Source organism: Anomaloglossus baeobatrachus, chromosome 7 (assembly GCF_048569485.1).
Source record: "Anomaloglossus baeobatrachus isolate aAnoBae1 chromosome 7, aAnoBae1.hap1, whole genome shotgun sequence".
Lineage (NCBI taxonomy): Eukaryota > Metazoa > Chordata > Amphibia > Anura > Aromobatidae > Anomaloglossus > Anomaloglossus baeobatrachus.
In genome coordinates, this window is record NC_134359.1 from 245,456,141 (window position 1) to 245,481,587 (window position 25,447).

A 25,447-nucleotide genomic window follows, 5' to 3' on the forward strand; every position below is an offset into this window, starting at 1 on the left:
CAGTTCAATGCTTTGTGTTCAGGAGGTCACACACACACATGCATTCTCTGAATTTTGATTTTTGATTTTTGATTTCAAAGATTTGGAAGAAAAGCGGGTCCAATCTGGACTCCCGGCATGTCCCTTCTCACCCCACTGTGTCGGCGGTGCTGTTAAGGTTGATTTTACAAGGCTGGAGCCTTCACATGCCGCGCTCCTTCACCATCCCCTGAGGCTCTGGCTTGAAGTGGGAGCCATCACGGTTCTCACTGCTTTGCAGGAGACCAGTCTCCATCCGCAGCCCCTTCAGGATCCTGCCGGACGGAGCGCTCACCCCCCCCCAGGGACCTGGCACCTGCGTCTCACAAGCTAAGTATTGAGACGTTATTACCACAGAAAGTGGTTTTTCCAGGGGTCCCTTGTACTTATATATTGGGGAGAGTGTGTTATATGACTGTGTTAACATTTCCGGCCGGTTCTCCAGTTTTCACTGGAGAACCGCGCCGATGGTGCCTGCACGCTGGCCGCATGTTTAAATCTAGGCCCCGGCTTCGCCTGAGGCCTAGTTTCGATTTTCACTGCCCCTGCATGTCAGTCATGCAGAGGGACAGTGCGGCTCCACCCAGCGGCTGTTCAGCACAGGGAACGGACACTCCTCACTGAGGAAAGATTCCCTCCCCTGTATACCTCATTTGCCCTCCGGATCCCGCTCTCAGAGTAGGCCCCGCCCCCTCTCCTCGCTCCGGCGCCATTTTATCAGCGTTCTCAATGTCTGCATAACCACATTGTGACAAATGGGGGCCTGGGCTGGGGGATCTGGAGGGCACAGAGATGTCTCTATGTTAAACGGTCTGGCAAGCCACAACCTCCGGTTGTGCAGCTGCTTATATACTCTGTTTATATTCTCTGCTGGGGGTCATTCTGGACAGAGCCCCCACTTCTGCAGCATGTCTCACATCAGAGCAGGGCTGCAAGGCTGTTCTTAATATGCACTGCATGTAGACTCGTACTGCCTGTACCGAGCACATAACCACATTGTGATGCTTGCTCTAACATAGTGGTCCCTCAGCCTGGAAGCTCCTCAGTGGTCCCTCCGGCCGCTCCGGCTCCGGGGGCTGAACCCCCGGTTTGGGTAGAATCCCTCTCTCCAGGGGACAGCTGTCCCGGACACTGCTGAGCATGCATCAGCCCCCTTCTCAGGGCGCTTCTGCTGCTCGCTCAGCAAAGCTCACAGAGGATTCTTCATCTGGTCTCAGACCCCGTCCTCCTAAAATGGAGACGCAGGGTCCCCTTTCCTTCCTCGTCCCGCGGCTCTGATCACGAGCTGACTCGCAGGACTAGGAGGATGCCTTTACTAGGGGCTCGGACACTACTTCATGTACCCCATTGAGCTGTCCGAAGGTGACGCAGATGCTAATGATTTGATTGCGTCCATTATATTTGTACTGGACCTCAATCCGCCTGTATCAGGGGAGCATCCCCCGCTGGCAGAAAGGCATCAGTATACCTTAAGAGAACAAGGAGTGTGTTCCTTAACCACTTCAGTTTTTCAGCCCACGGTGACCTAGCCCAGAGCCTGTCCTGACAGACGCTTCCCAAAGCGTGGTTCTGATGACTGTTTTCCCCTTCCACCAGAGGTGGTCAAGGAGTGGGCTCATTCACCAAGGGTGGACCCCCCGGTGTCTAGTCTTTCAGCCCGGACAGTTGTATCAGTGGCTGACGGCACCTCTCTAAGGATTCCACTGTCCGCCAGGTTGACCTTCTGGCCAAATCTATATATGAGGCGGCAGGGGCCTCGTTCTCCCCATCTTTTGCAGCAGTGCGGGCTCTCAAAGCCATCTCTGCTTCGCTGGAGGAGATGCATTCCCTCACAGGGACTCTATGCCCAAAATGGTTGCCTTAACTTCCAGGCTTCAGTCTTTTCATCCTATGCCATGTCTGCCATGCTGGAGACTGTCACCGCACTGCGGTGGCCTCGGCTGCTTCCCTCGCTATCCGCAGGCTCCTGTGGCTTCGAGAGCGGAAGGCAGATGCTTCTTAAGAAGTACCTTGCTGGGCTCCCTTTTGCTGGGACCAGTCTATTCGGTGAACAACTGGATGAAATTATTAAGGAAGCTTTTGGCAGGAAGAGTACTTCCATGCCACAAACCCAGGAATCCTGTCCAGGGCAGGACCAGTCGAGGTTTCGTTCCTTTCGTTCCTCTAACTGGTCGTCCTCTAAGCCCTCAGCCTCGTCCACTAACTCAGCCAAGGTCCGTAAACCAACTGGCGCATGAAGCCGCGTCCTCAGAAGTCCGCAGGAGCTGCTGCCACCAAGGCAGCCTCCTCTTGATTATCTGGCCGCGCCAGCAACGTCCTTTGGTCGGTGGCAGGCTCTCCCACTTGGGCGACGTGTGGTTTCAACACGTCTTCGATCAGTGGGTGTGGGATACCATCTCCCACGGCTACAGAATAGAATTCTATCCAGCCCGCCAAACAGATTTTTTCTGTCAACTCCCCCCTGCTCCAAGGCCGCCGCCTTCTCACAGGCCATGGCATTCTTGCAGACCAATGGAGTAATTGTACCAGTTCCCGACTGGGAACGGTTCTGAGATTTCTACTCAAATCTCTTCCTAGTCCCCGAAAAGGACGGTGCCTTCCGACCTGGATCTCAAGCTTCTCAACAAGCATGTTCAGGTGCGGCATTTTTGCATGGAGTCTCTGCGATCAGTCAATGACCCAAGGAGATTTCTTAGCATCCATCGACATCAGAGATGTCTATCGGTATGTGCCAATCGCAGTTTCACACCAGCGTTGGCTACGTTTTGTAATCGGAGAGGAACATTTCCTATTCGTGGCTCTCCCCTTCGGGTTAGCCACGGCCCCTCATGTATTCACCAAGGTCATGGCAGCAGTGGTTGCGGTTCTGCACCTCCAGGGGTTGGCAGTGATTCCTTACCTGGACGACCTTCTAGTCAAGGCTTCATCCAGTACAGACTGTCAGCGGAGTGTCTCGCTCACTCTCAGCGGAGTGTCTCGCTCACTCTCGCCACGCTTGTTCAATTCGGGTGGCTTGTCAAGCTGCCCAAGTCCACTCTGACCCCGACCCAGGAACTTACGTACCTAGGGATGCAATTCGAGACTCTGCTGGCACTTGTGAAGCTGCCCTTAGTCAAACAGCAGTCCCTTCATCTGGCAGTTCGCTCTCTGCTGAGGCTCCGCCGTCATTCCATCAGGCACCTCATGCAGGTGCTGGGTCAGATGGTGGCGTCAATGGAAGCGGTTCCCTTTGCCACCTGCGTCCCCTGCAGCTGGACATTCTCCGCTGTTGGGACAAGCGGACCTCTTCCTTGCAGTCCCAGGGACGCTCCTGTCTGGCCCCGTCCTGGGTGATTCCCACCACGGATGCCAGTCTATCCGGCTGGGGAGCAGTTTCTCCACCACCGAGCACAGGGCACTTGGACTCCGTCCGAATCAGCCCTCTTGATCAATGTGCTGGAAATCAGAGCTGTGCTCCTAGCTCTCGTAGCTTTTCACCACCTGTCGGCGGGCAAGCACATTCGAGTCCAGTCAGACAACGCGACAGCAGTTGCCTACATCAATCACCAGGGCGGAACTCGCAGCCGCCTAGCCCTGTTGGAAATTCAACGCATCCTTCAGTGGACGGAGGACTCCAAGTCCACCATATCCGCAGTCCACATCCCAGGCGTAGAAAACTGGGAGGCAGATTATCTCAGCCGTCAAACCATGGACAGCGGCGAGTGGGCCCTGCATCCGGCAGTGTTCCGGTCAATCTGCCGCAAGTGGGGCACTCCGGAAGTGGATCTAATGGCATCCCGGCACAACAACAAGGTTTCGGTTTACGTGGCTCGCTCCCACGATCCTCAGGCCTTGGCGGCGGACGCGCTGGTTCAGGATTGGTCCCAGTTCCGTCTGGCCTACGTGTTTCCCCCTCTAGCTCTCTTGCCCAGAGTCCTGCGCAAGATCAGAATGGAGGGCCGTCGGGTCATACTCATCACCCCAGACTGGCCCAGGCGAGCTTGGTTCCCAGACCTGCTCCATCTGTCCGTAGAGGTGCCGTGGCATCTCCCGGACCGCCAAGACCTTCTCTCACAAGGTCCGTTTTTCCGCCAGAATTCTGCGGTTCTCAGATTGACGGCGTGGCTCTTGAGTCCTGGATCCTTACGGCTTCAGGCATTCCTTCCGAGGTCATCTCCACTATGACTCAGGCTCGGAAGTCTTCCTCGGCCAGGATTTACCACAGGACTTGGAGAATCTTCCTGTCCTGGTGTCGCTCTTCCGGCCATGCTCTTTGGCCGTTTTCCTTGCCGACCATCCTGTCCTTTCTACAGTCCGGTCTGCAGCTAGGACTATCCCTCAATTCCCTCAAGGGACGGGTCTCGGCTCTGTCAGTGTTGTTCCAGCGGCATATCGCCCGGCTGGCTCAGGTGCGCACCTTCATGCAGGGCGCATCTCACATCATTCCGCCTTACCGGCGACTTCTGGATCCCTGGGACCTTAATCTGGTCCTCACGGCCTTACAGAAACCCCCCTTTGAGCCTCTTAGGGAGGTTTCGTTGTTTCGTCTTTCACAGAAAGTGGTCTTTCTAGTGGCCATAACTTCTCTCAGGAGAGTCTCTGATTTGACTGTGCTCTCTTCGGAGTCACCCTTTTTGGTTTTTTCACCAAGACAAGGTGGTTCTCCGTCCGACTCCGGACTTTCTCCCTAAGGTGGTGTCTCCTTTCCACCTTAACCAAGACATTTCATTGTCTCCTTTTGTTCGGCCCCTGTGCATCACTTTGAGAAAGCGTTGCATGCTTTAGATTTGGTGCGGACGCTCCGGATCTATGTGTCACGCACCGCTGTTCTTAGGCGGTGCACCTCTCTTTTTGTGCTGACCACAGGTCAGCGCAAGGGTCTCTCGGCTTCTAAACCGACCCTAGCTCGTTGGATTAGGTCGGCTATATCCGATGCCTACCAATGTTCTCAGGTGCCTCCCCCGCCGGGGATTAAGGCGCACTCGACCAGAGCTGTCGGTGCCTCTTGGGCTTTCGGGCACCAGGCTACGGCTCAGCAGGTCTGTCAGGCTGCCGCTTGGTCTAGTCTGCACACCTTTTCGAAGCACTACCAAGTGCATGCTCTTGCTTCGGCAGATGCGAGCCTGGGCAGACGCATCCTTCGGGCGGCTGTCGCCCATTGGTGAAGTTAGGTTTTGCCTTCTTCTCAGTTTCTGTTTATTTCCCACCCATGGACTGCTTTGAGACGTCCCATGGTCTGGGTCTCCCATAAGGAACGATGAAGAAAAAGAGAATTTTGTTTACTTACCGTACATTCTTTTTCTTATAGTTCCGACATGGGAGACCCAGCACCCTCCCTGTTGCCTGTTGGCAGTTTTCTGGTTCCGTGTGTTTTTCACCGGCTGTTGTTGTAGACAGAGGTTCCGGTTATTCCGGGTTGTACTCTATCTCTACTTATGGGTGGATGTCCTCCTTCAGCTTTTGCACTAAACTGGTTGGATTTGTCATCCAGGGGGTGTATATGCTCGGAGGGAGGAGCTACACTTTTAGTGTAGTACTTTGTGTGTCCTCCGGAGGCAGAAGCTATACACCCATGGTCTGGGTCTCCCATGTCGGAACTATAAGAAAAAGAATTTACGGTAAGTAAACAAAATTCTCTTTTTTCTGTCAACTCCCCCCTGCTCCAAGGCCGCCGCCTTCTCACAGGCCGTGGCATCCTTGCAGGCCAACGGAGTAATTGTACCGGTTCCCGCCCGGGAACGGTTCAGAGGTTTCTACTCAAATCTCTTCCTAGTCCCCAAAAAGGACGGTTCCTTCCGGCCCATCCTGGATCTCAAGCTTCTTAACAAGCATGTTCAGGTGTGGCATTTTCGCATGGAATCTCTGCGATCAGTCACAATGACCCAAGGAGATTTCCTAGCATCCATCGACATCAGAGATGCCTATCTGCATGTGCCAATTGCAGTTTCACACCAGCGTTGGCTACGTTTTGCAATCGGAAAGGAACATTTCCAATTCGTGGCTCTCCCCTTCGGGTTAGCCACGGCCCCTCGAGTATTCACCAAGGTCATGGCAGCAGTGGTGGCGGTTCTGCACCTCCAGGGGTTGGCAGATCCCTTTGCCTGGATGACCTTCTAGTTAAGGCTTCATCCAGTGCAGACTGTCAGCGGAGTGTCTCGCTCACTCTCGCCACTCTAGTCCAATTCGGGTGGCTTGTCATTCTGCCCAAGTCCACTCTGACTCCGACCCAGAAGCTCACGTACCTAGGGATGCAATTCGAGACTCTGCCGGCACTTGTGAAGCTGCCCTTAGTCAAACAGCAGTCCCTCCACTGGCGGTGCGCTCTTTGCTGAGGCCCCGCCGTCATTCCATCAGGCACCTAATGCAGGTGCTGGGTCAGATGGTGGCGTCAATAGAAGCGGTTCCCTTTGCCCAGTTCCATCTGCGTCCTCTGCAGCTGGACATTCTCCGCTGTTGGGACAAGCGGACTTCCTCCTTGCACAGGTTAGTGGCTCTGTCGCCACAGACCAGGGGCTCCCTTCAGTGGTGGCTTCGGCCCCTCTCTCTGTCTCAGGGACGCTCCTTCCTGGCCCCGTCCTGGGTGATCCTCACCACGGATGCCAGTCTATCCGGCTGGGGAGCAGTATATCTCCACCACAGAGCACAGGGCACTTGGACTCCGTCCGAATCAGCCCTCTCGATCAATGTGCTGGAAATCGGAGCTGTGCTTCTAGCTCTCTTAGCCTTTCACCACCTGTTGGCGGGCAAGCACATTCGAGTCCAGTCAGACAATGCGACAGCGGTTGCCTACATCAACCACCAGGGCGGGACACGCAGCCGCCTGGCAATGTTGGAGGTTCAACGCATCCTTCAGTGGACGGAGGACTCCAAGTCCACCATATCCGCAGTCCACATCCCAGGCGTGGAAAACTGGGAGGCAGATTATCTCAGCCGTCAAACCGTGGACAGCGGCGAGTGGGCTCTGCATCCGGCAGTGTTTCGGTCAATCTGCCGCAAGTGGGGCACTCCGGAAGTGGATCTTCGCTCCCACGATCCTCAGGCCTTTGCAGCGGATGCGCTGGTCCAAGATTGGTCCCAGTTTCGTCTGTCTTACGTGTTTCCCCCTCTAGCTCTCTTGCCCAGAGTCCTGCGCAAGATCAGAATGGAGGGCCGTCGGGTCATCCTCATTGCTCCAGACTGGCCCAGGCGAGCTTGGTACCCAGACCTGCTCCATCTGTCCGTAGAGGTGCAGTGGCATCTCCCGGACCGTCCAGACCTTCTTTCACAAGGTCCGTTTTTCCGCCAGAATTCTGCTGCTCTCAGATTGACGGCGTGGCTCTTGATCTTGATCTTGACGACTTCTGGTATCCCTCCTGAAGTCATCTCCACTATGACTCGGGCTCGGAAGTATTCCTTGGCCAAAATCTATCACAGGACCTGGAGAATTTTCCTGTCCTGGTGTCGCTCTTCCGGCCATGCTCCTTGGCCTTTTTCCTTGCCGACCCTCCTGTCCTTTCTACAGTCCGGTCTGCAGCTAGGACTATCCCTCAATTCCCTCAAGGGACAGGTCTCGGCTCTGTCAGTGTTGTTCCAGCGGCGTATCGCCCGGCTGGCTCAGGTGCGCACCTTCATGCAGGGCGCATCTCACATCATTCCGCCTTACCGGCGGCCTTTGGATCCCTGGGACCTTAATCTGGTCCTCACGGCTTCGCAGAAACCCCCCTTTGAGCCTCTTAGGGAGGTTTCTTTGTCTCGTCTTTCACAGAAAGTGGTCTTTCTAGTGGCCATAACTTCCCTCAGGAGAGTCTTTGATTTGGCTGCGCTCTCTTCGGAGTCACCTTTTTTGGTTTTTCATCAAGACAAGGTGGTTCGCCGTCCGACTCCGGACTTTCTGCCTAAGGTGGTTTCTCCTTTCCACCTTAACCAGGACATTTCCCTGCCTTCCTTTTGTCCGGCTCCTGTTCATCGCTTTGAAAAAGCGTTGCATACTCTGGATCTGGTGCGGGCGCTCCGGATCTATGTGTCTCGCACCGCTGTTCTTAGGCGGTGCACCTCTCTTTTTGTGCTGACCACAGGTCGGCGTAAGGGCCTCTCGGCTTCTAAGCCGACCTTAGCTCGTTGGATTAGGTCGGCCATTTCCGATGCCTACGAGTGTACTCAAGTGCCTCCCCCGCCGGGGATCAAGGCACACTCGACCAGAGCTGTCGGTGCCTCTTGGGCTTTCAGGCACCAGGCTACGGCTCAGCAGGTCTGTCAGGCTGCCACTTGGACTAGTCTGCATACCTTTTAGAAGCACTACCAAGTGCATGCTCATGCTTCGGCAGATGCGAGCTTGGGCGGACGCTTCCTTCAGGCGGCTGTCGCCCATTTGTGAAGTTAGGTTTCGCCTACTTCTCAGTTTTCTGTTTATTCCCACCCATGGACTGCTTTGAGACGTCCCAATGTCTGGGTCTCCCATAGGAACGATAAAGAAAAAGAAAATTTTGTTTACTTACCGTAAATTCTTTTTCTTATAGTTCCGTATTGGGAGACCCAGCACCCTCCCTGTTGCCTGTTGGCAGTTTCTCGTTCCGCGTGTTATCACCGGCTGTTGTTGTAGACAAAGGCTCCGGTTGTTCCGGTTCTTGCTCTGTCTCTACTTGTGGGTGGCTATTCTCCTTCAGCTTTTGCACTAAACTGGCTATATTTGGTTATCCAGGGGGTGTATATGCTCAGAGGGAGGAGCTACACTTTTTAGTGTAGTACTTTGGGTGTATAGCTTCTGCCTCCGGAGGACACACAATGTCTGGGTCTCCCAATACGGAACTATAAGAAAAAGAATTTACGGTAAGTAAACAAAATTCTCTTTTTTACAGCAGTAGAGATGTGCACACAGCACCTCTGATTAAAAGCAGTCAGACACGCTGTCATGCAGGCTGGGGGGCTCTTCTGACTGCACCCAATCACAGACACCAGGACTGTCGGTGGGTGGGGGAAGCAGTGCATATGTATGAGATTAATGAGCGGCCACAGAAGTAGCGTTAGAGTCGCGATGGAGACTATAAGTATAATGCACTTGCTCCAATCCCCCTATCCTTCTACTACCATTTTAGGGGGCCGAATTTGAGTCCCCATAGGCTTATGTGGGGACCGGTGTCCGGCCAGATATCTGGGTACAATTCCGGGCTCGAACTGTTTTGTTTTTTTTTTTTTTCTTTCAAACCCGGTTGAACCCTCCGATCCCGAGTATCTGCGAGTCCGCCCATCACCAGTGCTGAAATAATGTTATATATGTGTCCCTGCTATGTCCTGTGTAATAATCAAAATAACTGCTGGAACACCATTGTAAATATGAACAGGGTGCTAGCCAAAAAATACACAATCTACATGAAGTGAAAGCTGCACACCAAATTCAGAGAAACATGAACAAGCATAACTGCTTTATGATACATAAAGAATGAAAAATACAACTAGCCATATGAAAAATGGAAAAAAAATTAAATGTGACATTGCATAACTGCAGAGGATTATTTGAAAAAAAAGAGATATTTAGCTAATGTATTGATCAATTCATTACTGCCCCATAACCACTTCATGGTAATCTCTTATTTATGGGGTCCCTAACCCGCATATAGAAGTAACATTTGGTTAGGGACCTCTTTTTTTCAAATAATCGTCAGCAGTTATGCAATGTCACTTTTAAAATTTTTTTCCATTTTTCTTTTTTTTTTTTAAAACATATTTTATTTGATGTCAGCAAGCACTTATCATCAACAAGAGAACATGTTGTTACATTCCATAAAATGTCTCCGGATCGCACAATGCTTCTGTTACATCATTTTCTTTTTCATTGTCACAACAATTTCATCTCCATAGAATTATCTTAACAATAATTTACTTTAACTTAACAAACTAACCTATTTGTTCCCTTCAGTTGGTCCTTTGGATGCTCCCTACCTTCAGTGTCCCTAGTGTCCCCGCAATGTCTTCCACACAATACCAAGACGTGTGTTCAAATGCTTTAATTAACTGGGTGATTTCCGTCTGTGTGAAGCTTTGCTCAATAAATGTTCTCCACTTTTTGAAGAATCTTTTAGTGGACTTCTCCTTATGTTTCTCCGAATCCAGTTTGTCGTACATCATTATTGTTTTTAGGGTATCAACTATTTCTGTATTTCTCGGAGCCTGTCTTATCAGCCAATTCCTAAGTAGGCATTTCTTAACTACAAGCAATACTATGTGTATTACATCTGGAATGTGAGCACTTGCTCTGTCAGTTTCCGTAGGGGCTTCTATACAGTGAAACAAACAGGCCTGAGGGGTGACGGGTATAACTACTTTCCAAATCCTCAATATGTACGCCACCGCTTCCTCCCATACCCCCCTCACCTGTGGGCATTCCCATATGCAATGAAACAGTTTTGCTTTATGGAGTCCACATTTAGGGCAATGGTCCAAGAAATGCACTGGTGAGCTGCTATGTGGTATATTAAAGGCGTATGTTGCGTTGTGTACTAGCTTAAATTGCATCTCCCTCCATTGTTCGTTTATCATTACTTTCTTAACAGATTCCAACCCCCTTAGAATTTTATCATAGATGTCCGGATCGCCCAGAGCCGTCTCCCAGGTTTGAAATATTTGCTCTTTCCAGGGGCCCTGTACTTGATCTCTCAATCGTTGGTATATGATCGAAAGGGATTCATGTCCCGCTCCCTGACCAATCAATACATCAAAACTCCCCTTCTTCTCAGCCTTCCCGACCTCTTTTACCACTGATGTGTAATGTGTTGTTATTTGTAAATATTGTAGGTAATGGTGATTTTCCATGTTAAATTTTTCCGATACCTCCGCCCAGCTCAGAACTCTGCCCTCCTCTGTTTTCAGTAAGTCACCCAACCTCCGTATCCCCCTCTGCTTCCATCCTTGAAATAATTTGTTTTGAGACCCTTGAATAAAATTTGGATCCTCCCACAGCGGGGTAAATTTTGACAGACAATAAGGGAGTCTATACAGTTTTCTCAGTGCTCTCCAGGCCCCCACCGTGTCCTTTATTAAACAGCTCTGTTTCACGTACGTTGGTATTTTATCCAGCTTCATATGTAATACCGCTACCAAGTTAAAAGGGCTTGTGTTAGCTCCATCTCCACCTGAACGTTAGAAAAGAAGGTTGTCCCATTGATCCAGTCTTTTATATGTCTGGCAAGTGCCGCTAAGTTGTGCAATCTAATCATGGGCATTTGTACCCCTCCGTCTTTTTTCTGTAGACACAGCTTTGAGTAGGCTACTCTTGGTCTCTTTCCCTGCCATTTTTCCATTTTTCATATGGCTAGTTGTATTTTTCATTCCTTATGTATCATAAAGCAGTTATGCTTGTTCATGTTTCTCTGAATTTGGTGTGCAGCTTTCACTTCATATAGATTGTGTATTTCTTTGTCGCTCCATTGGGAGACCCAGACAATTGGGTGTATAGCTTCTGCCTCTGGAGGCCACACAAAGTATTACACTTTAAAAAGTGTAACCCCTCCCCTCTGCCTATACACCCTCCCGTGGACCACGGGCTCCTCAGTTTTATGCTTTGTGTGGAAGGAGGCACACATCCACTCATGAATTCTCAGACTTATTTATGTCGGTTGGAAGAAAAGAGGACCCCCACGGGGTCCCCGGCATGTTCCCTTCTCACCCCACTATGTCGGCGGTGTTGTTAAGGTTGAGGTACCCATTGCGGGTACAGAGGCTGGAGCCACATGCCGTCTCCTTCACCATCCCTTAGCGGCTCTGGGAGAAGTGGGATCCTGAGCGGTCTTCCATTTGCTGGGACCGTGCTCCATCCGCAGCCCCTGAGGGAACCTGCCGGACCGGAGCCTCTTCAACCCCAGGGACCGGGCCCTGCAACTTAAAGGTACTCTGTATCCCTGTCGGGGATCGTACAGAGAGCGCACCTTCTTCCCGGGAGCCGCGGTAGTTTTAAAACTGAGGAGGCCGGTGGACTTCCGCGCCGACCGTGCCTGCTTGTCGGGCGCGGCCTCAAATTTAGTCCCCGGCTTCACCGCGGCCTAGTCGCAAAAATCCCGCCCCCGGGCCTGCCTGTCAGGGGTAAGGGCGGGTTCTCCGGCATGACGTCGGATGTGAGGGCTGGAGCATCCTGCATGTCTTCCTCCCCCCTCACTGACCACTGTGGGGACCCCAGATTCCCGCTCTTGGCTGGCGCCGCCCTCGGCTCCACTCCTCCCCTGAGAGCTCCGGCGGCCATTTTCTGGCATTCTGCCGGTGGATGCTTCTCAGTGAACAGCTCAGCAGCTCCGGGGGATCCAAGGCAGGGAATCTGGAGGACACACTCCGCTCGTTAGCGGTCGTTAAGCCACACCGGTCACCCGGTGCTGGCCCCCCTGGGGTGCCGGTATAGATACATATATATATATTTATATAATAGATATATATATATCTGTTCGGTCAGTCCGTATACCTTGGTCCCTATATACCCTCAGTTGGTCACTCTCCTAGGAGACAACAGCATGTCGTCCACAAGGAGCAAAACTGCTAAGGCACAGGTTTTTTTCGCGGCCTGTACCTCTTGTGGGGCTATGTTGCCGGCGGGATCCACGTACCCTCACTGTGAGCAGTGTTCGACTCCTGCCACGCTTGCTCAGCCGGAGCCTCGGGCACTGGTGGGCCCCTCGGCTCAGGTAGACCCCCCCTGCTCCCCCTGAACATGCAGGGACAGAGTCACAGGGGTTGGCCTCTTTTGCTGAGAAACTCTCTCAGTCCCTTTCTCAATCCATGGCACAGTCTTTGGACAAATGGTCTTCTAGGCTCCTGGAGGCATTGCAATCCAGACCGGACCCTTCACAGGCCCCGGTTCCTGTTAGCTTGTCTCCTCCAGGCCCCTCTCGGTCCGCGCCGCAGCGTGCTCCCAGGTTGGCCCCTAGGTCTCAGGCGGAGGACTCCTGCCCGGACCGCAGTCCCAGACCGGCAAAGCGGTCTCGCTGGGACTCTTCCCCGTCTTCCTCACGCTGCTCGGAGGACTCTCAGGAAGACTAGGCGGATGTGGGAGCTCAGGGCTCTGACCCTGACTTCGCCCTTAACCTTGATACACCTGAGGGGGATGCCTTAGTAAATGATCTTATCTCATCCATCAACCAGGTGTTGGATCTCTCTCCCCCGCCTCCTCCTGTGGAGGAGTCGGCTTCTCAGCAGGAGAAACACCAGTTTCGGTTCCCCAAGCGTACGCGAAATACGTTTTTTGATCACTCTAACTTCAGGGATGCTGTCCAGAAGCCCAGGGCGGTCCCGGACAAGCGCTTTGCTAAACGGCATACTGACACGCGTTATCCCTTTCCATCTGAAGTTGTTAAGGGCTGGTCTCACTCTCCCAAGGTGGATCCGCCAGTCTCCAAATTGGCTGCTAGATCCGTTGTGTCTGTTGCAGATGGCTCATCCCTGAAGGATGCCACTGACAGACAGATAGAGCTCTTGGTGAAGTCCATCTATGAGGCCACGGGCGCGTCTTTCGCCCCGTCTTTGCCGCTGTGTGGGCTCTCCAAGCGATCTCGGCTTGTCTGGCTGAGATTAATGCTGTCACACGGAATTCTGCTCCGCATGTTTCGTCTTTGACTTCCCAGGCATCTGCCTTTTCGTCCTACGCCATGAACGCCGTCCTGGATGCGTTTCGCCATCGGGGACGAACACCTCCAGTTCGTCGCATTGCCCTTCGGCCTGGCGACAGCCCCACGGGTTTTCACCAAAGTCATGGCATCCATCGTGGCGGTCCTGCACTCTCAGGGCCACTCGGTGATCCCCTACTTGGACGATCTCCTAGTCAGGGCCCCTTCTCGGGTGGCGTGTCAACAAAGCCTTACCGTCGCTCTGGCGACTCTCCAGCAGTTCGGGTGGATCATCAACTTCCCGAAATCCAAGTTGACACCAACCCAATCACTGACTTACCTTGGGATGGAGTTTCACACACAGCCAGCGTTAGTCAAGCTACCGCGGGACAAACAGCTTTCTCTGCAGGCAGGGGTGCAATCACTTCTTCGGAGTCAATCACACCCCTTAAGGCGCCTCATGCACTTCCTGGGGAAGATGGTGGCAGCTATGGAGGCAGTGCCGTTTGCACAATTTCCTCTACGGCCACTCCAATGGGATATTCTCCGCAAATGGGACAAGAGTGCGGCTTCCCTCGACAAGAACGTCTCTCTTTCCCTCGCGACCAAAACATCACTTCAGTGGTGGCTCCTACCCACATCTCTGTCGGGAGGAAGATCATTCCTACCCCCAACCTGGGCTGTGGTCACCACGGATGCGAGCCTGTCAGGTTGGGGAGCGTTTTTTCTCCACCACAGGGCTCAAGGAACCTGGACTCCGATAGAATCGTCCCTTCAGATCAATATTCTGGAGATAAGGGCAGTATATCTAGCCCTATTGGCTTTCCATCGGTGGCTGGAGGGCAGGCAGATCCGAATCCAGTCGGACAACGCCACTGCCGTCGCCTACATCAATCACCAAGGCGGCACTCGCAGTCGTCTGGCCTTCCAGGAAGTCCGGCGGATTCTGCAGTGGGTGGAAGACACAGGCTCCACCATCTCCGCAGGTCACATCCCGGGCGTAGAAAACTGGGAAGCAGATTTTCTCAGTCGTCAGGGCATGGACGCGGGGGAATGGTCTCTTTACCCAGACGTGTTTCGGGAGATCTGTCGCCGCTGGGGAACGCCGGACGTCGATCTCATGGCGTCACGGCACAACAACAAGGTCCCGGCCTTCATGGCACGGTCTCAGGATCACAGAGCTCTGGCGGCGGACGCGTTAGTGCAGGATTGGTCGCAGTTCCGACTGCCGTATGTGTTTCCCCCTCTGGCAATGCTGCCCAGAGTACTACGCAAGATCAGGTCCGACTGCCGTCGCGCCATTCTCGTCGCTCCAGACTGGCCGAGGCGGTCGTGGTATCCGGATCTGTGGCATCTCACGGTGGGTCAACCGTGGGCACTTCCAGACCGCCCAGACTTGCTGTCACAAGGTCCGTTTTTCCATCTGAATTCTGTGGCCCTCAACCTGACTGTGTGGCCATTGAGTCCTGGCTCCTAGCGTCTTCAGGGTTATCTCAGGATGTCATTGCCACCATGAGACAGGCCAGGAAGCCAACGTCCGCCAAGATCTATTATAGGTCTTGGCAAATCTTCCTGTCCTGGTGCACTGCTAACGGTTTTTCTCCATGGCCGTTTGCCTTACCCACATTCCTTTCATTCCTTCAATCTGGAGTGGACAAGGGTTTGTCCCTCGGCTCTATCAAGGGCCAAGTGTCGGCGCTCTCCGTGTTTTTTCAAAAGCATCTAGCCAGGCTTCCGCAGGTCCGCACGTTCCTGCAGGGGGTCTGCCACATAGTCCCACCTTACAAACGTCCGTTGGAACCTTGGGACCTTAACAGGGTCCTGACGGCTCTTCAAAAGCCGCCTTTTGAGCCACTGCGGGATGTCTCTCTATCACGTCTTTCGCAGAAGGTGGCCTTCCTAGTGGCAGTCACGTCTCTTCGGAGAGTGTCTGAGCTTGCAGCGCTGTCATGCAAAGCTCCCTTCCTGGTTTTTCACCAGGATAAGGTGGTTCTCCGTCCGGTCCCGGAATTTCTCCCTAAGGTGGTATCTCCTTTTCATCTAAATCAGGATATCTCCTTGCCTTCCTTTTGCCCTAATCCAATTCACCAGTGTGAAGTATTTGCACTCTTGGATCTAGTGAGAGCACTCCGGTTCTACGTGTCTCGCACGGCGCCCCTGCGCCGTTCATATGCGCTCTTTGTCCTTGTCGCTGGCCAGCGTAAGGGCTCTCAGGCCTCCAAGTCAACCTTGGCTCGGTGGATCAAGGAACCGATTCTCGAGGCCTACCGTTCTTCTGGGCTCCACTTCCTTCAGGGTTGAAAGCCCATTCTACCAGAGCTGTAGGTGCGCCCTGGGCTTTGCGGCACCGGGCGACGGCTCAGCAGGTGTGTCAGGAAGCTACGTGGTCTAGTCTGCACACTTTCACGAAGCACTATCAAGTGCATACCTATGCGTCGGCAGACGCCAGTCTAGGTAGGCGAGTCCTTCAGGCGGCGGTTGCCCACCTGTAAGAGGGGGCCGTTTTTCGGCTCTTTCGATTGAGGTATTCTTTTACCCACCCAGGGACTGCTCTTGGACGTCCCAATTGTCTGGGTCTCCCAATGGAGCGACCAAAGAAAAAGGGAATTTTGTTTACTTACCGTAAATTCCTTTTCTTCTAGCTCCTATTGGGAGACCCAGCACCCGCCCCTGTGCCCTTTGGGCTAGTTGTTCTTTTGTGTACACATGTTGTTCATGTTGAATTGTTCTTATGGTTCATGGTCTTCAGTTCTCCGAACATCCTTCGGATTGAATTTACCCTAGACCAATTTATAAGTTTTCTCCTTCCTGCTTTTGCACCAAAACTGAGGAGCCCGTGGTCCACGGGAGGGTGTATAGGCAGAGGGGAGGGGTTACACTTTTTAAAGTGTAATACTTTGTGTGGCCTCCAGAGGCAGAAGCTATACACCCAATTGTCTGGGTCTCCCAATAGGAGCTAGAAGAAAAGGAATTTACGGTAAGTAAACAAAATTCCCTTTTTTTTTGGCTAGCACCCTGTTCACATTTACAATGGTGTTCCAGCAGTCATTTTGATTGTTATGCAGTTTTTTTTCTGTCTGAGAACCCAGTCCTGCCCTTTAGCCATGGTTATTCAACTTCCTATATAGTCAGGTCCCTTGCTTCCCATACACATCCACTTTCAACCGCACATAGAGGTAACATTTGGTTAGGTACCCATGCACACAAGCAGGTTTTAACCGCATATAGAGGTAACATTTGGTTAGGAACCCCATAAATAAGAGATTACCGTGAAGTGGTTATAGGGCAGAATTGAATTGATCAATACATTAGCTAAATATCTCTTTTTTCAAATAATCCTCAGCAGTTATGCAATGTCACATTTCAATTTTTTTTCCATTTTTCATGTGGCTAGTTGCATTTTTCATTCCTTATGTGTCATAAAGCAGTTATGCTTGTTCATGTTTCTCTGAATTTGGTGTGCAGCTTTCACTTCATATAGAATGTCCTGTGTAATGGCCGTGTCTGACCGTACAGAGACATGGTCTGATCATACCACAGCTCCTGGGCAGGAGAGGACACAAAAAATTATACAGACGTTACAGCATGAGATTGCAAATAATTTTTTCTTTGAGGTAAAACATCTCCATTACCTCAGGAAAAGAATTCGCTATGATCCCGTGCTGTAATATCTGTACACTCTCTCTTGCGTTCTCCCCGGTCCAGGAGCTGTGATCAGACCATGTCCCTCTACCGACAGACACGGCCATTACACAGTACATAGCAGACAAAAATATATAACATTATCTCAGCACAGGAACTTTTTTTTATACACAATTAATTATGGAAATTATTATTATTTTAAGATCTATTGATTAAAATGAATTTGAAAATTAACTTTATTCATGGGAAAACCCCTTTAAGGCTCATTTGACTCGAGCAGTCGCAACTTCCTAGGCTGAGAAGGTGGAGGTGACGACTGACCAAATATGTCGACAGCGACTTGGTCCTCTCCTTCAAACTTCTATAAGCACTATAGAATGGACTTTTGATGACCTTTCCTTTGGGAGAAGGGTTCTACAAGTGATGGTCCCTCCCTTAGGGTTTTATTCTCTCTGTAAATCTCTCTCATGTGGTGCTGTAATGGAGGAAAGGAAAAGACGACTGAATTACTTACCGGTAATGGTATTTCCTAGACCCCAGGAAAGACTCCTTATTCCCCTCCTCCCGCCATGTCTGCACTAACCTTATTCTGGGTGTTTAATTCATGGGACTTGCTGCCATTTGCTGGTGATAGCAAGCCATGGGGGAGATCTTCTTGTGCTCTGTAACCCAATCAATGTGGTGAAGAGGTGCTGCCCTATTATTCAGTAGGTTTTCTGACTTTGTGGGGCAGATCCTTCTACATTGTGGTCATGGGATCTGGAGAAACCCATTACCGGTAAGTAATTTAGTCTTTCACTACTGATTTCTAACAATGACATCGATGTTTGTCTTCTCACTGACGGATTGAACTTTTTGGGAGCAATTGATTAAAGTAGGCTGCTGTTACCCATAGGTCATATCGTTGAACATTCGTCGGAAGTGGTTGTCTAAATTAGATTTGTCAAATTACCAATGCAAAATATTTTTTCACAGATATCAACTGAGGTCGCCAAAATACCTCCCTCTGCATTTCTCCCCAAGCCACCTAATCACAGTGCACCACTAGCAATAGAAATTCCAATTTTTTTACCCAGAACGTCATATGAATGGCTGCTGAAAAATGGACTGAGAGGTAAATGAAATCCAATTATTATTGCCTTGGGGGGGTCTTTTTCTCTAAAATCTGTTTCATGTAAGACAGACACCAGAGTTGAGCGGACTTGTAATAATCCGGGTCCGTCACAGGTTTGAAAAGAAGTCCGGATTCGATCCGGAATCTGGACACATGTATGTGAATGGGGAGTGGAGAGAGAGAGGGCGGGAGAGAGGGTGGGAGAGAGGGCGGGAGAGAGGGGGAGAGAGAGGGAGAGGGGGGGAGAGAGGGGGAGAGAGAGAGAGGGGGGGGAGAGGGGGAGAGAGAGAGAGAGGGGGGGGGAGGGGGGGGAGAGAGAGAGAGGGGAGGAGAGAGGGGGGAGAGAGAGAGAGAGAGAGAGAGGGGGGGGAGAGAGGGGGGAGGGAGAGAGAGAGAGAGGGGGAGAGAGAGAGAGAGGGGGGGAGAGCGAGAGAGAGAAAGAGAGAGAAAAAAACCCGGATCCGGATCGTGCAGCCGGATTTCCGCGTCCGGGTCGGACCCGGATCGGACGCTGAAACCGCGCGGATCCGGATTTTTACAGTTCGGGTCCGCTCAACATGAACAGACACACAAAATTGTTGAAAGGGTTGTTGAAAGGGTTGATATCCCAAATTGTCTGAATCTCATGTTGGTAGCATTATAGGGAACTCCTCCGCTTGGAAGTGTCGTGCAATGTTTGGGCAGATCTATTATGGTGTCAAGCAGCTGAACAGATTGTATTATAGGCATGTGGGGAAAGATTCAGTACAATGTACATTTTATTCAATGAAAGTTCTACTCATTCTGTGTTTAGGAGTCAAGGGGGCGGGTCTAATCAGTGATTGACAGGCTTCCTTTTATAGGTTTGCAGATAGAGTTTTCTTGTTAATAGCATTGGGGCACACAAGTCTGTGGTATACATCTGGGCCCCTATGCGGTCTTCGCCTGGTGGGGTATATTGTCTCCTTAGACTCTATGCAGCTCAGTTATAGCTTAGTGTTTGTAGGAGGCAGACACTACCAGTATCAGGTCTTCTGCACAGTTTGTTTCTGTTCTTTATTTTTTCCTTTTCTACAGTTCTTTCCAAGGTGGTATGGATGTCCTTCTCAGGTTATCATCCAGGGAGGACACTCTCACAGGTGTGTCACGGGTGACAGACAGTCATGTGCTTTCTGGCTATCAAAGGTCACAGCGTTTGGCTGCGCTAAAAGCTCCCTGACTTTCTATTGTTCCTGGTGTCAGTATTCATTTTTACAGGTAGCTTTCCTGCTGGAATTTCATCTCTCCCCCTTTTAGACCCAGCAGGAGGTTGCCTTCCACCCAGCTGCTGATTATCAGTATTCTCAGTATTAAATACTCCCTCCTTCCCTGGACTGGTGCTGCTGATATTATTCAGTTCATTTTGGCTTTGGTTGCAAGCAGGTGGCTTGCTCTCATCTGTAGTATTGTTGCTGAACTGCCTGTGTTATCTGTGCATAAGTGGTTCATGCTTTTTCTCCCATGTGACCCCCTTGTGTCTTCCTTTAGCGTTTAGTAGGGTTGACGAAGAGATCCCATCCGTTTGGGTCCAGCACTAGGGATATCTAGGGTCAGGTATCCGGCTCAGCTCATAGGTGTGAAATCTATCTAGAGTGGTGAGGGACCCCAGGGACCAGCAGTAGGTTTGGTCAGAGATCACAATCTCCCCCTTCCCTAGACGCAAGGCTCTTCTTTCCCTTCCCTTTCGCCGCTTGCTTGGTACTTCCCCATATCTAGCGTGATAGACACACTGTGCACTCCACAGTAGTGTAACCCCCCTCCCTCCGCAGAAGCCATTTTCCGCTGGTCCCCCATCCACTGTGCCACAATAGCTGCTGCTGCCGATATTTCAGACTTCATATTCAGTATGACCTGTTGTGTTAATAATCCCAGTGATTACATGACTTTTACTTTTCCTACTTTCTGCTACACGTTACAGCTTTAAAATAATATCTTGTAAGTCCAAAAGTATCTATTTCACAACTTTTACCCCAAAATATACTATGATCAATAAAGCCTTGAGACCGGTCAATATAGTCTCTGAACTCCCCTGTCATTCTCACTGCTCGTCATGTCCTCCATCACTACTACAGTGCCTTGCGAAAGTATTCGGCCCCTTTGAATTTTTCGACCTTTTCCCACATTTCAGGCTTTAATCAAAAAAGATACAAATTTTAATGTTATGGTGAAGAATCAACAACAAGTGGGACACAATTGTGAAGTTGAATGAAATTTATTGCTTATTTTAAGCTTTTTTAAAAAAATAAATAACTGAAAATTGGGGCGTGCAATATTATTCATCCCCTTTAAGTTAATACTTTGTAGCACCACCTTTTGCTGCGATTACAGCACAAGTCGCTTGGGGTATGTCTCTATCAGTTTTGCACATGGAGAGACTGAAATTCTTGCCCATTCTTCCTTTGTAATCAGCTGGAGCTGAGTGAGGTTGGATGGAGAGCGTTTGTGAACAGCAGTTTTCAGCTCTTTCCACAGATTCTCGATTGGATTCAGGTCTGGACTTTGACTTGGCCATTCTAACACCTGGATACGTTTATTTGTGAACCATTCCATTGTAGATTTTACTTTATGTTTGGGATTATTGTCTTGTTGGAAGACAAATCTCCGTCCCAGTCTCAGGTCTTTTGCAGACTCCAACATGTTTTCTTCAAGAATGTTCCTGTATTTGGCTCCATCCATCTTCCCATCAATTTTAACCATCTTCCCTGTCCCTGCTGAAGAAAAGCAGACCCAAACAATGATGCTGCCACCACCATGTTTGACAGTGGGGATGGTGTGTTCAGGGTGATGAGCTGTGTTGCTTTTACACCAAACATATCGTTTGGCATTGTCCCGAAAAAGTTCAATTTTGGTTTCATCTGAGCAGAGCACCTTCTTCCACATGTTTGGTGTCTCCCAGGTGGCTTGTGGCAAACTTTAAATGACACTTTTTGTGGACATCTTTGAGAAATGGCTTTCTCCTTGCCACTCTTCCATAAAGGCCAGATTTGTGCAGTGTACGACTGATTGTTGTCCTATGGACAGACTCTCCCACCTCAGCTGTAGATCTCTGCAGTTCATCCAGAGTGATCATGGGCCTCTTGGCTGCATCTCTGATCAGTCTTCTCCTTGTTTGAGATGAAAGTTTGGATGGACGGCCGGGTCTTGGTAGATTTGCAGTGGTATGAGACTCCTTCCATTTCAATATGATCGCTTGCACAGAGCTTCTTGGGATGTTTAAAGTTGTGGAAATCTTTTTGTAACCAAATCCAGCTTCATACTTCTCCACAACAGTATCACGGACCTGCCTGTTGTGTTCCTTGGTCTTCATGATGCTATCTGTGCTTTAAACAGAACACTGAGACTATCACAGAGCAGGGGCATTTATACGGAGAATTGATTACACACAGGCGGCTTATATTTATCATCATCAGTCATTTAGGACAACATTGGATCATTTAGAGATCCTCAATGAACTTCTGGAGTGAGTTTGCTGCACTGAAAGTAAAGGGGCAGAATGATATTGCACGCCCCAATTTTCAGTTATTTATTTTTTTAAAAAATTTAAAATAAGCAATACATTTTGTTCACCTTTACAATTGTGGCCCACTTGTTGTTGATTCTTCACCATAACATTAAAATTTTTATATTTATGTTTGAAGCCTGAAATGTGGGAAAAGGTTGAAAAATTCAAGAGGGCCGAATACTTTCGCAAGGCACTTGTAAATGGGTAAAATGAAGTGACGGCCGACACGTTTTAGATCTGTGATGTAGTTAGACTTCTCTCAATCCCAAGGCTTAGATATCCGGCAACTAAAAAGATAGCCGCCAGTGTTTACATTTCACAGCCTCGTGGTTTGTATCATTCCGTATCAATTTTACAGCAAGTTAAAGGTACTCTTTAGCTTTTGTTCCAGTGAATGGTTAGACGACACCATTTGCAACCCCAAATTCAGTACTTTTTTTTTTCAAACTAGGCATCGCATATCAAATTAGCTATTGTACTGCACCGTGACCAACAGGTTGTGCTACGTCATGTTCTGTAAAATACAAAATGATAGATATTATTATTTTGCTTGTAGCCAAAAAGATGACCCTCTATCAAATACTAGCTCCGAACGCTTATTCCACGCTGGAGGAGTTTGTGCCCATCCTTCAAAAAACGGTCTCCTCTACTCTTCTTGAGGTAAGCTACCTTGTTTTTACAGGTATTGTACTAATCATGTGGGATACTGTTCTGTACGTAATATTAGGGTAGACTTGTTTTTGTGGTGTTGATCTATTGTTTTTATTGGTACAATTTCTCTGACGCCTCATTGGGGGACACAGGACCATGGGTGTTATGCTACCTATCCATAGGAGGACACTAAGTAGATGCAAAAGCTTAGCTCCTCCTCTGCAGTATACACCCCCTGGCCGGGCCAGGCAAGCTCAGTTTTAGCTTAGTGTCTGTAGGAGGCACTTCCTTTCAAGGTTTGTTATTTTTTGAGGGCGACGGTTTACTTTTGGGACTGATCTCCCACTACCATCAACGGGCGGGAACGTGAAGTGTTGCCTACACGTACCCCCTCCCGCGACGCTGGATCCTGGGCTGGACAACTGGTTCCATAGACACCGATTTTCCAAAGCCCAGAGTAGAGGCCTGTGCCCTATAGCCCAATTCCCCAGCCCCTCTCTGCAGGCTCTGAGTTGAATATGACACCGACACAGCAAGCTGACGCTGCTATTTTCACTGCCTGGAAGCAGTGTTTTAAGGTGAGATCCCCCCCTGACTGGTTTCCCAGACAAAGGGAGAAAAGACGCTGCAGGGAAGGTTCCCAGGACATTTACAGTATTTATTATGTGCAAGGAGCAAGGATCCTGCACACACAGTGTTAACTTTCTCTAGTTTGCTGGCTGGAGGAGGGGGAAGTTCTGCTGTTTGCAGAAAGTCTTGTGGCAGGGGGAGGGCCCAGGGCTCAGGGACTCACGTTTATTATCTGCTCTGTTTATTTGCTCTAGCAGAAAAGCCGGCTGATAACCACTGGTGACAAGCTGTGTGCTGACTGTAGGGAGAGGGAGGAAAACTGAGAAGCTCCCTTCCCGCCATTTTTTTTTTTTTTACTACCCACAGCGGGAGGGGGGCAGACTGACTCATCTTCCCCCTCTTTTAGGGCTAAGCCCCGCCCCCCACGGCCGCAATAAGCCCCGCCCCCCAGGAAAGCGTGCGAAGATCTTCATAGAGCTTAATCCTTCCTGAGGACAGGGCCATCGGCTGATTCTGGTGAGGTGCTTGCTTCAATTGTAGCTCTGCTGAGCATTGCTCCTCCTCCTGGCATACTCCTTTTAGGAACATGCAGAATTCTAAGGGCACTAAGAGTACTAAGGCCCACATAGTCTGTTATTCAGCCTGCACTGCCTGCCACGCTGAGCTACCACGTAAACACACCTCTTCTCTCTGTGAGTCCTGTGCCCCTATAGCCCCCCAAGACCCCACTGTCACCACCGCCGCAACCGGCAGCCCAGAGCCTAGGGCTCCCAGCCCACCGGAATGGGCACAGTTTCTGTCCCAATCCATGGATAAACTGTCACAGAACCTGGTTCTGGCTATGCAATGTCGTCCTCCACACCCTTCTGGGTCCCTGGACAGAACGCAGCCTGAGGATACCCCTATGGAGGATCCTTCTGAGGTAATCCGGGCACATGCTTCACCGGTTGCAGGGATCAGGAAAAGAGCACACGGCCAGGTGTCTCCAGCGGCCTCTCCCTCGGGAACACACAAGGTAGGCTCTCCCACACGCTCCATGGCTTCTGAAGAGCTGGAGGAGGGAGAATGCTGTTTTTACCAGGATGATTCCTTGGTTTCATCACCCCCAGATGATCAAACTGCAATAGACTCCCTTATAACAGCAATCAACCAAACTCTGCATGTGGAGGATCCACATCCCATCCACTACCACTGACCATGCGGTCTCCTTTAAGAGGGCAAGGAAACCCCAAAAGGTTTTCGCTGATCACCCAGAGTTTCAGGATATCCTCACAAAGCAAAGGGAGAAGCCTGACAGGCGCTTCAGTAACCGAAAACTCATGGAGTCCCGGTACCCTTTTGCCTCACCTGCCCCTAAGGGCTGGGCCGATCCGCCCTCAGTCGACCCCCCCCAGTATTACCACAAAGACTCTCCTGTCTTTACCCGATGGTTCTTCCATCAAGGACCCGACAGACAGACAGGTGGAGCACCTCGCCCGCTCTGCTTTTGAGGCTGCGGGTTCCTCCCTCTCGCCCTCCTTTGCCTCTGTGTGGGTTGCAAAGGCGATCTCGGTCTGGGCAGAATCCCTTAACACTTCGCTTGAGGAATCCCAGTTCACTCATACCTTCACAGAGGTAACAGCTCAAATTGCCGCTTCGGCGGAGTACCTCATCCAGGCCTCCATGGACGCTGCTACCTGCGCAGCGTTTGCCGCCTCAAATACCATAGCCATCCGTAGAGCTCTCTGGCTCCGACAATGGCGAGCGGACTCTGCCTCCAAGAAGTCTCTCTCGGGCCTTCCCTTTTTTCCAGACCGATTGTTTGGCGAACGTCTGGACAAGCTCATTTCTGACGCCACGGGAGGAAAGAGTACCTCCCTCCCCAGCTGAAGTCCAGGACATCCTTCACCAGACATCCACAGTCCTCGTTCCGCTCCTTTCGGAACTCATTTGGTTGGTCGACATCCCGTGCTGTCCCCACCACCAGCCGCGGACTACGCAGGGACCAACCTTCTCAGCTCTCCCCGAAACCCACTTCGTCATGGCAGCCTAGACCGAAACAGTCCAGGACTAGGGAGACTCGGCCACGACGTTTTCCCCCCTCATGACTCCTTGGGCGCCCCGGAAGACACACTCATTGTAGGAGGTCGACTGCGGCTCTTTCAACACATCTGGGCTGCCGCCTCAGACGACAAATGGGTGCGAGACCTTGTGTCTTCCGGTTACCACATAGAATTTCGGACCCGACCCCCGAGTCGGTTGTTCTCTCAAACCCCCCAAAGACTTGAAAACGACGCGAAACTTTTTTCTCAGCAATCCACTCGCTCCAAACAGCAGGAGTGATAATACCTGTCCCAGACGACGAGAAGTTCGGGGGTTTTTATTCCAACCGCTTTGTGGTCCCCAAAAAGGATG

At 50.7% G+C, this 25,447-nt stretch overlaps 1 protein-coding gene across 2 annotated transcripts in view; it reads left to right on the forward strand.

Annotated features, from left to right (window-relative positions):
- Window positions 1-25,447, forward strand: part of VWA3A (von Willebrand factor A domain containing 3A) — a 223,666-nt gene that overhangs the window by 62,428 nt on the left and 135,791 nt on the right. For both annotated transcript variants that reach the window (XM_075318003.1, XM_075318002.1), the window contains exons 13-14: window positions 18,174-18,312; window positions 22,389-22,492. In XM_075318003.1, the coding sequence (XP_075174118.1) occupies window positions 18,174-18,312; window positions 22,389-22,492 (243 nt within the window). The remainder of the gene's footprint in view (window positions 1-18,173; window positions 18,313-22,388; window positions 22,493-25,447) is intronic.